The 14,623-nt window shown below is 47.2% G+C and overlaps 1 protein-coding gene across 3 annotated transcripts in view; it reads right to left on the minus strand.

The window, feature by feature from the left end:
- Window positions 1–3,026: 3,026 nt before the first annotated feature.
- FATE1 (fetal and adult testis expressed 1) overlaps window positions 3,027–14,623 on the minus strand; it is a 30,652-nt gene continuing 19,055 nt past the window's right edge. For 2 of the 3 annotated variants that reach the window (XM_035011764.1, XM_035011755.1), the window contains exons 2-6: window positions 10,167–10,507; window positions 9,027–9,154; window positions 4,863–4,969; window positions 4,382–4,460; window positions 3,027–3,619 (exon numbers count right to left, since the gene is read on the minus strand). In XM_035011764.1, the coding sequence (XP_034867655.1) occupies window positions 3,488–3,619; window positions 4,382–4,460; window positions 4,863–4,969; window positions 9,027–9,154; window positions 10,167–10,272 (552 nt within the window). In that variant the 5' untranslated portion in view covers window positions 10,273–10,507 and the 3' untranslated portion in view covers window positions 3,027–3,487. The remainder of the gene's footprint in view (window positions 3,620–4,381; window positions 4,461–4,862; window positions 4,970–9,026; window positions 9,155–10,166; window positions 10,508–14,623) is intronic. The other variant, XM_035011775.1, reaches the window with a different exon arrangement.

The raw sequence follows: 14,623 nt of genomic DNA on the forward strand, positions 1-14,623 counted from the left end.
CCTCACATCTTTCCACATGCCCACTTTCTTCTGCCTGGGAAGCCAACCTGAGACAGAAGAACCAGAATATTGAGTTTCAGCATCTGCATCTGCCAAGGCTGGCAAGAGTTTAAGGGCCAGCCCAGTGGGGCAGGCATGACCAGAGGTTTACTGCTTTCCCCACCTGCACACACATCTGGGGAACCGGCCCATCTCTCAGTGGGTTGTGTGGGGTGGCTTACATGAGATCCCATGCACAAAGCCCAGGACACATACAGGTACACATATCTATGCAACACTAGGAGGTCACTGATGGCTGTCACATATGTGACAGTGAGAGTTTGCAAGGATGCACACCAAGCTGACCATGGGAGTTAGTTCTATAGCAGGGCTTAACACTGTGGGACAAGGGGCTTCTTTAGCTACACCTGTAATGTTTGCCTTTTTCAGGAGGATATCATCAAGCAGGACTCGTGTAATTATTTTTTACATGCAATGTGCTAGCTCATAGTAGGTGCACCAGAGAAAGTAGTGGTCAGAATTGACTTACTTTTATGCCAGAGGCTTTTCCACAGTGGGCATGCCCTAAAGACCAGGCTTGTAAGACCAAGGCAAGTCCAGCCCTCAATTCAGGAGGCCAGAATTGCTCTCCAGGGACTCTGGTCAAGATGCCATCCTACCAGCCCTTTATTTCTGCTAGATGCCAGAGATACAGAAGGCAATGGAAGTTAGTCCCTTCCCTTTAGCAACTCCTGATCCAGTGCAGGAACCAACTACGTACCCCTCTAATGCCAAGCCTGGGCAGCCCAGGGGAAGTTTCACAGAGGAATGATAAACAACACACTGCAGAAGAACCCCCTCCCCCACAGCCAAGTATGAATGAGTCCTTCCCCTCTCCCACCAGCCCATGGGGAAGTTCAAGGCTTCTTGGGAGATGGGTTGGGCTAAATAGCATCAAGGGGGTAGATGAATGCGACAGATTTTAGCCAGAAGGCTTGGTAGGAGGTGCCAGCCCCTACAATAGGGCCCCTCACAGAACTCTGCAGAGGAGCCCACTGCCTATCTCCCAGGTCATCATGGAGGCCATCATGGGGCAGCTCTTGCCTCTGTAGATGGAGCAGGCAGGCAGGGCTAGCAACAGCCAAGCAGTCACACCACAAGGTAAGGTATGGAGGGTAGCCAGGGTCTAGGCAAGTGCTCCACCTTGGCTCACCTAGCCCAGGAGGCATTTCTCCAGAGGACTGCCACACTGTTTATTTGCATCTCAGCTAAATTGCTCCCAAGGGAGAACCTTTGTTTTGCAACATATTTTTAGCCAGACTTCTTTTGAAAACATGTCCGTGTCTGCTCACACACACACATGCACACCCATGTCCCAAAGGGTAGGCCTTGCCCTGACCCGCAGCAGCCTTCTCTTCCTCTGAGCCTTCTGGCACAGCCAGCTGGAACAGAAGAAAGGGGCAACTTTCAGAGAGCCACTCAAGGGCAGGACTTCTGGCATCCTTAAATCCAGGCCTCTCCACTCTGCTTGGCTGGCCTCCTTCCATGTCCTTAAAGGCAGTGGGGACTTTGGGATTGTAGCTGTTGCCCAATAAGTCCCTGCACCTTTGGGCCCTGGTCTGCCCTGAGGCTGTGGGGAGGGGAGGGGTGGCCTGCAAGAAGGTTCCCCAGCCTTCCTCTTAGTCCTCAGATGATTCCTGGGCACCAGGGCCCATTTGGAGGTGGCAGGGAGGCTCCAGGTTCTCCCCAGGCCTCTTGGCTTTCCCAACTAGAAACACTTGTGTCTGGATGCCACTCTCTCCCCATTCCACAGAGGGCTCTCCTCTGGCACTCCATTACCCTCTCTACTCTGGGACCAGAGAGGGAAGTTCCCAACCGTTTCTTCATTAAGTGTTCTTGTCTCCACTTTCGGCAGGGTCCAAGCCCCAATGGCCACATGCATGGTATCCCACAGGGCTAACAGGAGGCCCCTGAGAGTCAAGAGTAGAAGAACCCCCTCATTGTATGGGGGCCATTGATCACCAGAGAAGGGTGGAGCAGGGACAAAGTAGGCTTACAGCTCCAGTCTCTGTCTTTCCTTCCCTTCTTCCTTCCATCCCTGTCCCAGTCTCTCTCATCCTCCCTGTCCTCCCACTATCTCTATCTCTGTCTTTCTCTCTCTGTCTCTGTCTCTTTCTCTTTCTCTCTCTCTCTCTCTCTCATACACACATACAGACACAGACATACACACACATACAGTCATGTTTATTTTATATCTAATGACTAACATACTTTCCTACCTTTATAGATGGAGATGCCCTGACAGATTAGGAAGGTCCAGTTAGCCACTAAAGCCAATAAGAACTTTCTGGGTCCCTGCCCCCCAAGAGATGTGTATTTATCTCTTGGCCCCAGGGAAAGGGGCAACAGTTTTTCCCAAAGCCTCCTGCAGCCCAGCACATCTGCCCCATGGTCGGGCCCTAAGCAGCAATGCTCCCATTTGCTCAACCCAAGTCCCACTGTCCTACCAGCAATCTGCCCTGTGTGAGGTTAGCTTCATGGGGCTGTGGACATGGGGGAGAGGGGTTCAAAGCCCCTCCATGTGACCTCTCATCCAGCCTCCACAGCTGAGTAGGGGTCTTGCCCTCAGTCAGTCTATATGAGACAGGAAGAGCTCGAGGCTGGAACACAAGAAAACCCATTCTAGACCTGGATGACCCTGGACGATGTTCTCCCTCTCCAGGGCTCAATTTCCTCCTGGGCAAATGGAAAGGTTTCTGGTGCATTCCAGGTTTCCTCTGATTGAGTCCCTGCAATGCCTGGCCCAGAGAAGCTGTTGAAGAACAGCTTACCCACAAGCACTCACTGTCATGAGCCCAACAGGAAGGACTTTGCGAAGCTCTGCCCCTAAAAAGGCTCCCTGCCTGGGCGGGGGACTTTGAAGAGGAGGGAAGGGAGGGAACCAGGACCCTTGGGTTGGGGCATCAGCCTGGTCCCTGCAACAGTGACTTTGTCCAGAGGGGCTGTCCCTACATGAATCCTGGATGTAAGAAGCTCAACCACCAGTGTTTGCTGCTATCAGTGAAATTTTATTGAGTGCATTTTCTGTGTAGAGCCCTGTACACAAAGTGGAAGAAAACTGGGAATGCAGAGCCAAGCCCCTGCCACAGAGGATGGAACAGAAGGGACACTGAGGGCACAGAGGCAAGTTTCAGCTCTGAGATGGTCACTATGGAGCCCTGATGGGCAAGCAGGAAACACCTGCCACTGGTGTTACTCTGGGGACGAGATGCCACCTTCCTCACCCTCCAAAGTGGCTACATTTCAGCCCATTCAGACTTTTGGAATGCCACACTTCTTTTACCTCCCAGCTGCTAGGGCCTCCCCCAGGCAAGCTGTGTAATCAGAGTTAGAAAATGGCTCTGACGCTGCTAAGGACTGCGGGGTGATGGAAGGAAGATGGACAAGGGCGGCCCAGGGAGAAAAGGGAAGAAGAAGAAGGAGAAGTGGGCTCAGGCGGCATGAGGCATCACTGGCGCATCCACAGCCACAGGTTGGCGACGCAGGCCGACACCAGCATGGTGAAGAACAGAGCATCCCTGTGGCGCCAGGTGGCACCCTGGTCCTCCAGGGCTCGCAGCCGGCTGGTGATCACGTGCAGCTGCAGAGACCAAAGGGGCTGGTGAGTGAGATTCTCCTGGGGAAGCCAATGGCTCACCACTGGGGACAGTATGAACTTAGTACAGGAAGGGGCTTTGCTGCCCTTTGGGAGGCCAAAGTGCCTCTGGATGAGAAACAGGCAGAGCAATTGAAACCAGGGGCTGGGGTGGGCCCATGGGACCGAGGGCCGGGCTGCCTGCGTTCGCAGGCCCAGCGGCCTTGCCCCCACATTGGTGTTCACCCAGTTGTCTGGACGAGTCCAGCCTGTCCGAGCTGTGCGGGGGGAGGTGGGAAGGGCATTTCAGTCCTGGGCAGGCGGGCATGGGGGCAGCTGCAGTACCAGAGTAAAGGCTCCAGGATGGGTGACACTCGGGGTTCAGAGACAGCCACCAGGGCAGATGTCCCTCCGGGCCTGCTGTGTCCTCTCCTTGAGAAGACAACCCCTCCCTCAGACCTCTTAACACCATTCTCTCTGCACAGATTTCTATCCTCTTCTGTTGCCTCTTCGTCCCCCTTTTGACTTCCCCTATTCCCTTCCCACACATCTCAGGGAGAGAGGCAGGGCTGAGGCTGCCATCAAGATGGGACACTAGAGCCCTGAGGACTGGGAGGAAAGGAAGGGGAGCCTAACCTCACCTCCACAGCTAGAGGCTAAGATGACTTCAAGGGGGGTGGTCTCATTGCTGCTGAGGCCCACCTGCCCCAAGACACCATGATTCTGCTTCCACCCTCCCAGTGGGTCCATAGCACAAGAGACGCTTACCTGTCTTCTCATGACTTCCATCTCCAGTCCATTTAGCTCTTCCAGGCCAATCTCTGCCACCCTATCTGCGTCTGGGTTGCTGGGAAATAAGAAAAGACAGAGGGTTGAGAGCTGCTGGTGGTCCCAGGCCAGGCATGGCAGGGAGCATAGGAAGGCTATGAGGGCAAGCGGGTAAAGTCAGGCGTTTTTCTAAGCAATGACTGTCATCCTGAGTCCTTCACTTCCTGGGTAAGCAGATCCTGGGACCTGAGGGCTGGGAGCCACCCCAGCCCAGCCTCAGTGCGCTCAGAGGCCCCAAATGGGCAAAAGACCAGGAGGTTCAGGGGCTATGGTGAGGAGACAACAGAGCCCCAACATTCCAAGAATAGCCAGCTGCTCACACCTTCCTGGTCAGTCTGTTTGCTAGCCCATCTGGTCCACCCTGGTCCCTGCCCAAAGAGCTCCAGCTTTGCTCCTGCAGGATCCCTGGGATCTTTCTTACCGCTCATAGTGGAATCTCATGTTTTGGAAGCCACCAGGATACTCCTGGGGGTTGGCATCACCATGGCCTGGTTCTCTCAACATTCTGGGCGTTGGCACCTGGGGCCCCTAAAGAAAGGAATGGTCAGTAAAAGTAGCCCACTCAGTCTCAACTGAGCAGCTGCCCCCCACTGCCTAAGACCAATGGTGCACCCTATCAGGAGTCACGTGGTACCTGATCCTCTGGAATCAGGGGTTGGCAGCTTCAGACCACTAGAAGAGCTTGGGAATCCCACAAGTTGGCCAATTGCCACAACTCCGCCCATACCATGCTCCTCAGTAGCTTCTAGCCATCCAAGCTATGGGGAAAGAAGAGCAGTGACAGGGATCCCTGTCCTCTGCCAGCACTGTCACATGCAGACATCAGCTGAGTCAGAGAGGAGAATGGAAAACCTCAATTTTAGAGCCAAGGAAACTGAGGCCTGACAAATGACTGTACTTCCCAAGGACACACAGTAAGTGTTGGAGGTCAGGATAGAACCCTGGCCACTGAGAGACCATAACCTCCTTCTCTGGGTGAGCACAGCCATCCCAGCGGCTTTCATTTTTCTCCATCTGCTAATGACTACCTGGAGTGGATGTCTCTGGCCCACAGCTCTGGGGCTAGGGTATCTCATGCCTTGAAGAGCCAATGTGCGATAGAGGAACAGAACATGCCAGACCCACCTGGATTCAAATTTCAGCTCTAGGTTTCCAGTGCAAGATGAAAAATTTCACAAGCTATTTGATTTAACCATGCCACATGCCACCCTGTAAGCCCTTATCAACATCAAGTCGTTAAATCCTCTTCATGGCCCTTCAAAACAGGCATTACTATCATCCCATTTTGAAAGATTGGAAAACTGAGACACAGAGAGGTCACATTACTTGTCCAAGTCACACAGATAGTAAGTAGCAGAGCAGTCATTTAAAGCCAGGATATTTTGCTCCAGCTCCAGTGGTCGTGCTTTTAACCATTATACCAGGACGCCCCATATTGTATACCACTGAAGGGGAACTTCAGACTCCATTAAAATGAAAGTGAAGACAGTAAAATGGTATAAAACCTGTAAGAAAGAAGATAACAGGAGAGGAGAGGCCACAAATGATGACTGTGGCATTCAGAGAGTGCTGAAAACAGAGCCAAGGGAAGCAGGCCTTGTGGCTCAGAAGCAGATGGGGAGCAGTAGAGGAGGGAGTCCTCCTCCTGCCAGTGGCCAGAGAGGACCCAGACCTGGAGGCTGCAGGGACACTGGGGTGGTCTTGAAGACCTGGTGGGTGGGGGTGGGGGACAGCTGCCTTGGCTTAAGGTCTGTACATGGAAGAGTCATCCAGCCCTCTTACTGCACCTGGCTGGCAGCCAGGCACTTTCCCCCGAGTTCAAACTTGAGCTAAATGAATGGAGAAGCAGGGGTGGTTGTGCCACAGAACAGAGTCCTCTCCACTCTGGCATTTACAGGTGCCTCCTGCACAGCCCACCTTGCTGAAGTAGAACCTGCTGTCTCACAGACCTCACCAAGACATAATTCTTGGCTGGCGCTATTTGCCTCATTCTTAACAAGGAATTAACCTTGTTAATTCTTAACAAGGATTAACCTGTCACCTGAGAAATATCTGCATCCCTCCTATGTTCTTAAGAGCAATAGTAAACTGCAAGGTTGAATGATTTCTATATAAAGGATTTTCATAGGAACTTTGCCATCATGCTCCATTTGTTGTAATAATGCAAAATTTCTCTTTCTCAAAAGTGCACACAGATATTGGTGTGACTTTTTCTGTGTGTACTTGACAGTCATGCTATTTTATTTTCCTCCTCATCTTCTTCTTACAATACCTCAAAAATAGGATGAAAATGACAGTATGTGTCAAGAAAACCCCAGGACTATAAAGGAGAATTTGATTGAGAGTTTCTCTTAGAACAATTTCTACACCATCCCCTTGATTTTCCTACAGATTGGGATCAGAAAGACAAAAGGTTTTTTGAGAGATCTGAAGGCAAATAAGGATGAGTAACTGGTGGCTTGGGTTTGTTTGTTTGAAATAACATAGTTTGTTTTTAACACATAAATATAACAAGAATTAATGTGACAACATCTGCAAGTCGATGATAGCCTATTGTGGTTTCCATCATAAGACAGGTCTAACTGTTCAAAACCAGTTGTCTTGTTGCTTTTTTGTTTTTAATTTTAGAAACCCTTTATTTAGAATTATATGCATTGTAAAACATAAGACTTTTATAGCAATTTGATGGAGATTAAGAAAATCTATGAATTTCAACAAGTCCTAGCTTCCCTCTACTATTTCAAAAAGTGTTATTTTTATTTTCATGTACTTTTCAAGGCACACTAGTTCCCCCACACCCAAATCAGCGGAACACCATTATGAAATTTTTTTGTCCTTTCATGTTGTGGTTCTCTCAGAGGTGGTTACGGTTCCATTTTTTTTTTTTTTTTTGGCTCAAAAGTAAATGATAAATAGAATTGATAAATTTCTTAATTCTAAATGTCTAATTTCTTTTTTAAAAAGATATGTTATTTATTTATTTGACAGAGAGAGAGACAGCGAGAGCAGGAACACAAGCAGGGGGAGTGGGAGAGGGAGAAGCAGGCTCCCCGCCGAGCAGGGAGCCCAATACGGGGCTCGATCCCAGGACCCCGGGATCATGACCTGAGCCGAAGGCAGACACCCAACGACTGAGCCACCCAGGCGCCCCCTAAATGTCTAATTTCTAAATTCAGTATAATGACTGTTTCTTTTTAAAGTACTCCTGTGGTCCTAATAGGTAACTTAATGTCTCCCCACTGCCCCCCAAACACCCTATTCTCCCTCAGTCTCATGGGCATGGGTGGCTTGCTGGAGCCTGAACTGCTGGAGCAATTTGATTTGAATTCCACTTTTGGACACAAGAAGCCAATTCAGTATTTCTGGTTTATTTTTTTTCCCAGGAGGTCTCTGATCTGAGAGCTCTATTTCTCTTTATTCATTAGCAGTGGAATCATTTGGGCCTTTATCATAACTCATTCCCTAGAACAGCCAGGCCCCCTTACTCTCCAACCTTGTTGCCTTTCCCCACTAACCTCTGCAACACTGTAACACCCTGGTGACCCTGGTTAACAGAATCCACTACAGAACTACCTGACACAAGTGATTCCCTAGAATATTCAGGTCATCCTCCTCTCCAAAATGGCTGCCTTTTCCCAGTATCCTTTGTAACATTGTACCTGCCATTTTTTTTCTAGAACATTCTTTAACTCACATTAAATTAGTTTAAAGGATTGGCTACAAAATAGTCAGATTCAATTGATTGGAATTCCTAATGGCAAGGGAGCATAAGAACCTAATTTGCCCTACTTTTGTCCCAGCCCTGAGAAATATATTTTTTATTTATATATATTTATATTTAATCTATTAGATGCAACCCATCCACATTATCAAAAATTAGTAATCCTTTACTTAAAGTCCACAGAGTGTAGATGTTAACAAAGCTACAAAATACTTTCATAGCAACACCTAGACTAGTGTTTGATGGAATAACTGGGAACTACAAGCTACCCAAATGGACAGGTAAACTTGACCCTTAGAGTGATCTAATCACTAGGGAGGCTGAGGGAGAATTTGGACTTAGACCAGGGACTGTAGGGCATGCCTGGGGATGGTGGGACTCCCCAGTGGCTGCAGGCAGATGCTTTCTTTCCTGCTCTTCCCTCCTTTGGTTCTCTTGGTTCCTGCCCAAGCTGATTATTTAATTAATAATTAAATAATTTATATAATTATAATTTATATAGATAAATATTTATATATAAAATATAGATATATAGAGAAATATAGATAGAGATTTATTCATTCATTTATTTATGAAGGAAAGTTTCATTTCACACACACTAGTTTTGCAGAGTAAAGTGTATATGTAGTCCCCAAGTAATATGTGATTCAGGTGTTCTGGACTCTCAAGGTTGAACTCCCAGCCTACCAAAGGATGGCCGTGACCTCTCATTGGACATCCCTGCCTTCACTGTCTCACCAGTACACAGGAGCTTCCTCCCTTGCCCCCAAGTCAACATCTGGCTGTGCTTGACCTACCATCATCAGGCAGCTTGTACTCCCAACCCCAACCCAGCCGTTGCATGCCAAGGGCTCCATACAGTACCGTTTTCTTGGGCCGGGTGGCAGTCATATTCCAAACCGGTTGCCCTGCAGCAGAGCCAGCAGACTTTGGATCCAACTTTTGTCGCCGCCGAGAGGCACCCAGGGACTGAGATCCATGCTCCATCATTTCTAGGGAGAAGAAGAAAAGCCCCAGGAACACCCATAGAGGCTGTGCCAAGGCTTCCTGGGCACGGGATGCACCAGAAAGAGGATAAGGTACCCAAACTTCTTAGGAATCATTCAACACTCATTAACTGCTGTCCATTGGCAGATCCCAGGCCTCAGTCTGTTCATCTGTTCAAAAGTTTAGCAAGTATTTACTGAGGGCCACACTCTGGGCTAGGTTACTGGAAGGAGAGCAATGACCAAGAGACAAGATCTCAGCAATCAAGTAACCAACTGTCTGTGTGTGCATAGCGTGAGTGAGGGGGCAAAACAGAAATAATCCATCAGTGTTAATTCAGATCAAGAGATACATGCTCCCAAAGTGATAAGAACAGGGCAACATGGCAAAAGGAAGGGACTACTTCTAGAAAAGTCAGAAACAACATTGAGGCAGAGACCTGAAAGAGAAAAAGATCCCTGCCATGTAAAATCTAGGGAAAGAGCATCCCAGGCAGAGGTAACAGTCAACACAAAGGCTGTGAGGAAGAACCAGCCTTGGGCTGTTATAAGGACAAGCATAAATGCAGTGTGCAGTGGGTCACCGTGCCACAACATGAAATATCTTGAGGAGGTCACCTTGATTGGCTCTTGTAGATCGTAGAAAGGAGTTTGGATTTTACTCTAAAGGAAGAGAAAGCATTGAAGGACTAGAGGAGAGAATTGATCTGATTGATCTTATAAGTTGAGCCCTCTGGGTGCTTTGCCATAGACACAGTGGTAGCTTGAACAAGGGGGAGATAAGGACCACCCATGTGGTCCTTATCCAACTCTCTCACAGGCTGCAAAATGCTCACATCACCAATTCCTTTCCTCCCAGCTTCCCTGTCCCTAAGCCACAAGTACATGTATATGCATACCAAGGCACAGACACACCCGTAGCCACACATACATGCATATATATGAGTCTGCCCAGCCATACACACACCTTGCACAAGTGCAGAGACCCAAGGAAAGGGACATTACAGGGGCTCCTCACCTGCTATCACCAGGTGCTCTTGGTTTTGCATATAGCTTCCAGGAACCAGCTCTTCAGCCAGGGATGTTTCCATCTCCTCCTTGATGCTAAGGGGTCCTCCTGCCATCACGGCCAGTTTTTCACTTTTAAGCTATAGCCAAGGATACACAGGAAGCAGGGCGCAGAGCAGGCACTTGGAAAATCAGCTCTTCAAGGGGTAGGAGCTCAAGCAAGATATAGCTGGATATGGGGGTGGAGCCAGACTCCCTCATTGGGCTCAGGCCTTGGACCCAGCACCTTGTGTTCCTGTTGTATCTTGTTGGCTTGGTTCACAGCCTTCTCCCCTGCTACTCTGTAAGCAACTTAGAAGGAAAGATAAGTGTCAGAAACTTTGCCTGTGAGAACTACCCTGGCTCTCAGGTCACTTGATTTGGCCCCATTGAGGGGCAGGTGGGATCTACCCTCCAACATTTCTAAAGAGAAGCAAGTACTAAAAGAGAATAAATAAAATAAAGAGAAGCAGGTACTGGCACAGGACCCCAAAGCCAGTCAGTAGTCAAGACAGGGTTAGATCCCAAGACTGTCATGGCTTCTGCAAGCCCAGCTCTGGCTAGTAATCTAGGCCACAGCACCCTTCGGAAGGCATCCTCTGCAGAACACATCCCGTCTCTCCCAATCTGGAGTTCCCAGGGAAGGGAGATGGCCTTTTGACGCCCTGGGTCAGCCTGGGCAGGAACCATGAGAACCAAAGGAGGGAAGGGCAGGAAAGAAGGGATCTGCCTGCAGCCACTGGGGAGGCCCCACCATCCCCAGGCATGCCCTACAGTCCCTGGTCTAAGTCCAAATTCTCCCTCAGCTTCCCTAGTGATTAGACCACTCTAAGGGTCAAGTTTACCTGTCCATTTGGGTAGCCTGTAGTTCCCAGTTATTCCATCAAACACTAGTCTAGGTGTTGCTATGAAAGTATTTTGTAGCTTTGTTAACATCTACACTCTGTGGACTTTAAATAAAGGACATTACTAATCCTTGGTAATGTGGATGGACCTCATTTAATCAGTTGAAAGGCCTGAAGAGCAAACACTGAGGTTTCCCAGAAGAGAAGAAATTCTGCTCAAGACTGCAGCATCAGGAAAAAAGAGAAAACATAAACTACTGGGATTATATCAAAATAAAAAGCTTTGGCACAGTAAAGGAAACCATCACAAAATAGAAAGGCAACCTAGTGAATGGGAAAAGATATGTGCAAATGCTATATCTGAGAAGGCCTTAAAATCTAAAATATATAAAGAACTGATACAACTCAACAAAAACAAAAACTCCAATTAAAAAATGGGCTGGGACCTGAATAGACATGTTTCCAAAGAAGACATCCAGATGGCCAACAGACACATGAAAAGATGCTCAACCTCACTTACCATGAGGGAAATGTAAATCAAAACCACAATGAGATATCACCTCACACCTGTCAGAATGGCTCAACAATACAAGAAACAAGTGTTGGCGAGGATGTGGAAAAAAAAGAAACCCTCATGCACTGTTGGTGGGAATGTAAATTGGTGCAGCCACTGTGGAAAACAGAATTGAGTTTCCTCAAAAAATTATACATCAACATGGATAGGACTGAAGGAGATTATGCTAAGTGAAATAAGTCAAGCAGAGAAAGTCAATTATCATATGGTTTCACTTATTTGTGGAACATAAGGAATAGCATGGAGGACACAGGAGAAGGAAGGGAAAAATAAAGGGGGTGGGAAACCGGAAGGAGAGAGGAAACATGAGAGACTATGGACTCTGAGAAACAAACTGAGGGTTTTAGAGGGGAGAGGGGTGGGGGGATGGATGAGCCCGGTGATGCGTATTACGGAGGGCACGTTCTGCATGGAGCACTGGGTGTTATACAAAAACAATGAATCGTGGATTACTGCATCAAAAACTAATGATGTATTGTACGGTGACTAACATAACATAATAAAATAAAATTCAAAAAAAATTATAAATAGAAATAACGTATGAAACAATAATTCTACTACTGGGTATTTACCCAAAGAAAATGAAATAAAACAACAACAACAACAAAGAAAATAAAAACACTAATTTGAAAAGAAATATGCACCCCTATGTTTATTGCAGCATTATTTACAATAGCCAAGATATGGAAGCAGCCCAAGTGTCCATCCATAGGAATATTGGATATTGAATAAGGAAGATGTGGCATATACATATACAGTGGAATATTGTACAGCCATTAAAAAAAGATGAAATCATGCCATTTGTGACAATGTGGATGGACCTAGTGGGTATTATGCTAAGTGAAATAAGTCAGACAGAGAAAGACAAATACCATATGATTTCACTCATATGTGGAATCTAAAACAACAAGCAAAAAGCGGAACCAGACCTATAAATACAGAGAACAAACTGATGGTTTCCAGAGAGGAAGGGGGCAGGAGGATGGGTGAAATGGGAGAAGGGGAGTGGGAGATACAGACTTCCAGTTATGGAATGAAGAAGTCATGGGAATAAAAGGTACAGCATGAAAAATATAGTCAGTAATATTAAAATAGCATTGTATGGTGACAGATGACAGCTACATTCATGCTGAGAATAGCATAATGTATAAACTTGTTGAATCGTTATGTTGTACACCTGAAACCAATATAACATTGTGTGTCAACTATACTCAAATGTAAAAAAAAAAATTTTAAAGACTGCAACATCTCTCCCTGCCTAAGATTCCAGTGTGCAGGCCTGCCCTGCAAATTTTGGCCTTGCTAGCCCCACAGCGGCAGGAGCCAACTCCTTAAAAGAAATCTCTATGTACATACACATACATACATATATCCTATTGGTTTCTTTTCTCTAGAGAACGCTGACTGATACAACCACCAGAGGTGAACCCTCGGCTCTTGCGAATAACTCCAACGTCCCCGGGGGAAAAGGAGGCTATTTGCAAAAGGAGTCAAGCACAGCTGGGGCCAGGTGGGAGGAAGAGGAGGAAACAGGGAGGAAAAGAGGAAGGGAGGAAGGAAAGCGTGAGAGAGAAAGGGAAAGGCTGGAACTTGCCTAGAGAGGGTGGCATGGTCTGGGCTGCCTGGCCCCCTCCCTGTCCCCACCTGTCCAGCTGACATAGGCTGGGACATTCCTGAGGGCCCTGAGGAAGCCCTTCCCAGAGCCAGTGGAGCAGCTGCAATGAAATCTGAGCTTTCTGGAAGGCCACCTTAGGAGCAGAGAAGTGTGCTTTTGTGGGACTCAGGAGCCTGGGAAGCAGGAACCATGGGTTTCTGCCTGGCCAGGGTTGCCAGATCGAGCAAATATAAATACAGAATGTCAATTGAATTTGAATTTCAAATAAACAACAAGGAAGATTTTAGTGTTAGTACACTCTGTGCAACATTTGAGACAAACTTGCACTAAAAATTTATTCATGGTTTATCTGACATTCACATGAGACTGTGTATCCTTTATTTTATATCTGGCAACCCTACATCCTGCCCATCCTCATCATGATCTCATGATTTGACCTTGAGCAAGTCTTTCCTTTCTTTGGGCCTCAGTCTCCCCATTTGACAATGCAGCTAACAATCCCCTCTTTACAGTGTGGCTGGAAAGCCCCCACTGTCTAGTGTGCCAACCTTGGGGGCTTGAAGGCCTAGAGCATCCCTAGATCAGAGAACTCTGCCAAGCCTTATGGGGGCCCGGAGGATGGCTCATGGTTAGTGTAGGTGGTGGGCTTACAGAGACCTAGACCCCAGTGGAAGGCTCCCCAGAAAAGAGGGCCAGAGAGCCCAAAGTTCTTTCCACCCCAGAGATGAGACAGATGCCTCTGGAAAGGGGAAGGAGGAGTCCAGAGACTATCTGGCTGAGATGTGTGTATATGTTTGCAGTGTTTTACACAAATGAGATCATACATTTGAGGTACGTGCCCATTCTGCAGTTTACTTTTTTTTTTTTTTTTGCAAGTACCTGAGACATAGTAGGAAAGTCCTTATAAAAGTTTAAAAGAAAAACACATAGAAATGTGTAACCTTACATGTACACACTTCAATGAAAAGAAGGCCAGGGAATTCTTGTCTATCACTTTCTTTCTTTCTTTCTTTCTTTCTTTCTTTCTTTCTTTCTTTCTTTCTTTCTTTCTTTCTTTCTTTCTTTCTTTCTTTTTAAGGTTTCATGGAATTTTTTCTCAGTTTTATTGAGAAATAAGCAACTTACTTTTTTAAGTGCACAGTGTGCCTTGGGGATCTTGCACGTCAGAACAAATCTCCCTCACATCTTTTAAACACAGCTTTTGCTGCACAGCTGTGCCCCTGTTTATTGATCCGCTTGTGGACATTTTGGGTGTCTAGAGTTTTTCACTTTTATAAACAAGAAACCGTGAGCATTCCTGGACATGCCTCTTTGCACACATATGTAAATATTTTTGTAGAGCAGGTGCCTAGAAGTGGAATTTGTGTGGTTCTAGGGTATGTATGTGGACAATT

The sequence above is a fragment of the Mirounga leonina genome, unplaced genomic scaffold (assembly GCF_011800145.1).
Source record: "Mirounga leonina isolate KUSES-001 unplaced genomic scaffold, KU_Mleo_1.0 Mir_101799, whole genome shotgun sequence".
Taxonomy (NCBI): domain Eukaryota; kingdom Metazoa; phylum Chordata; class Mammalia; order Carnivora; family Phocidae; genus Mirounga; species Mirounga leonina.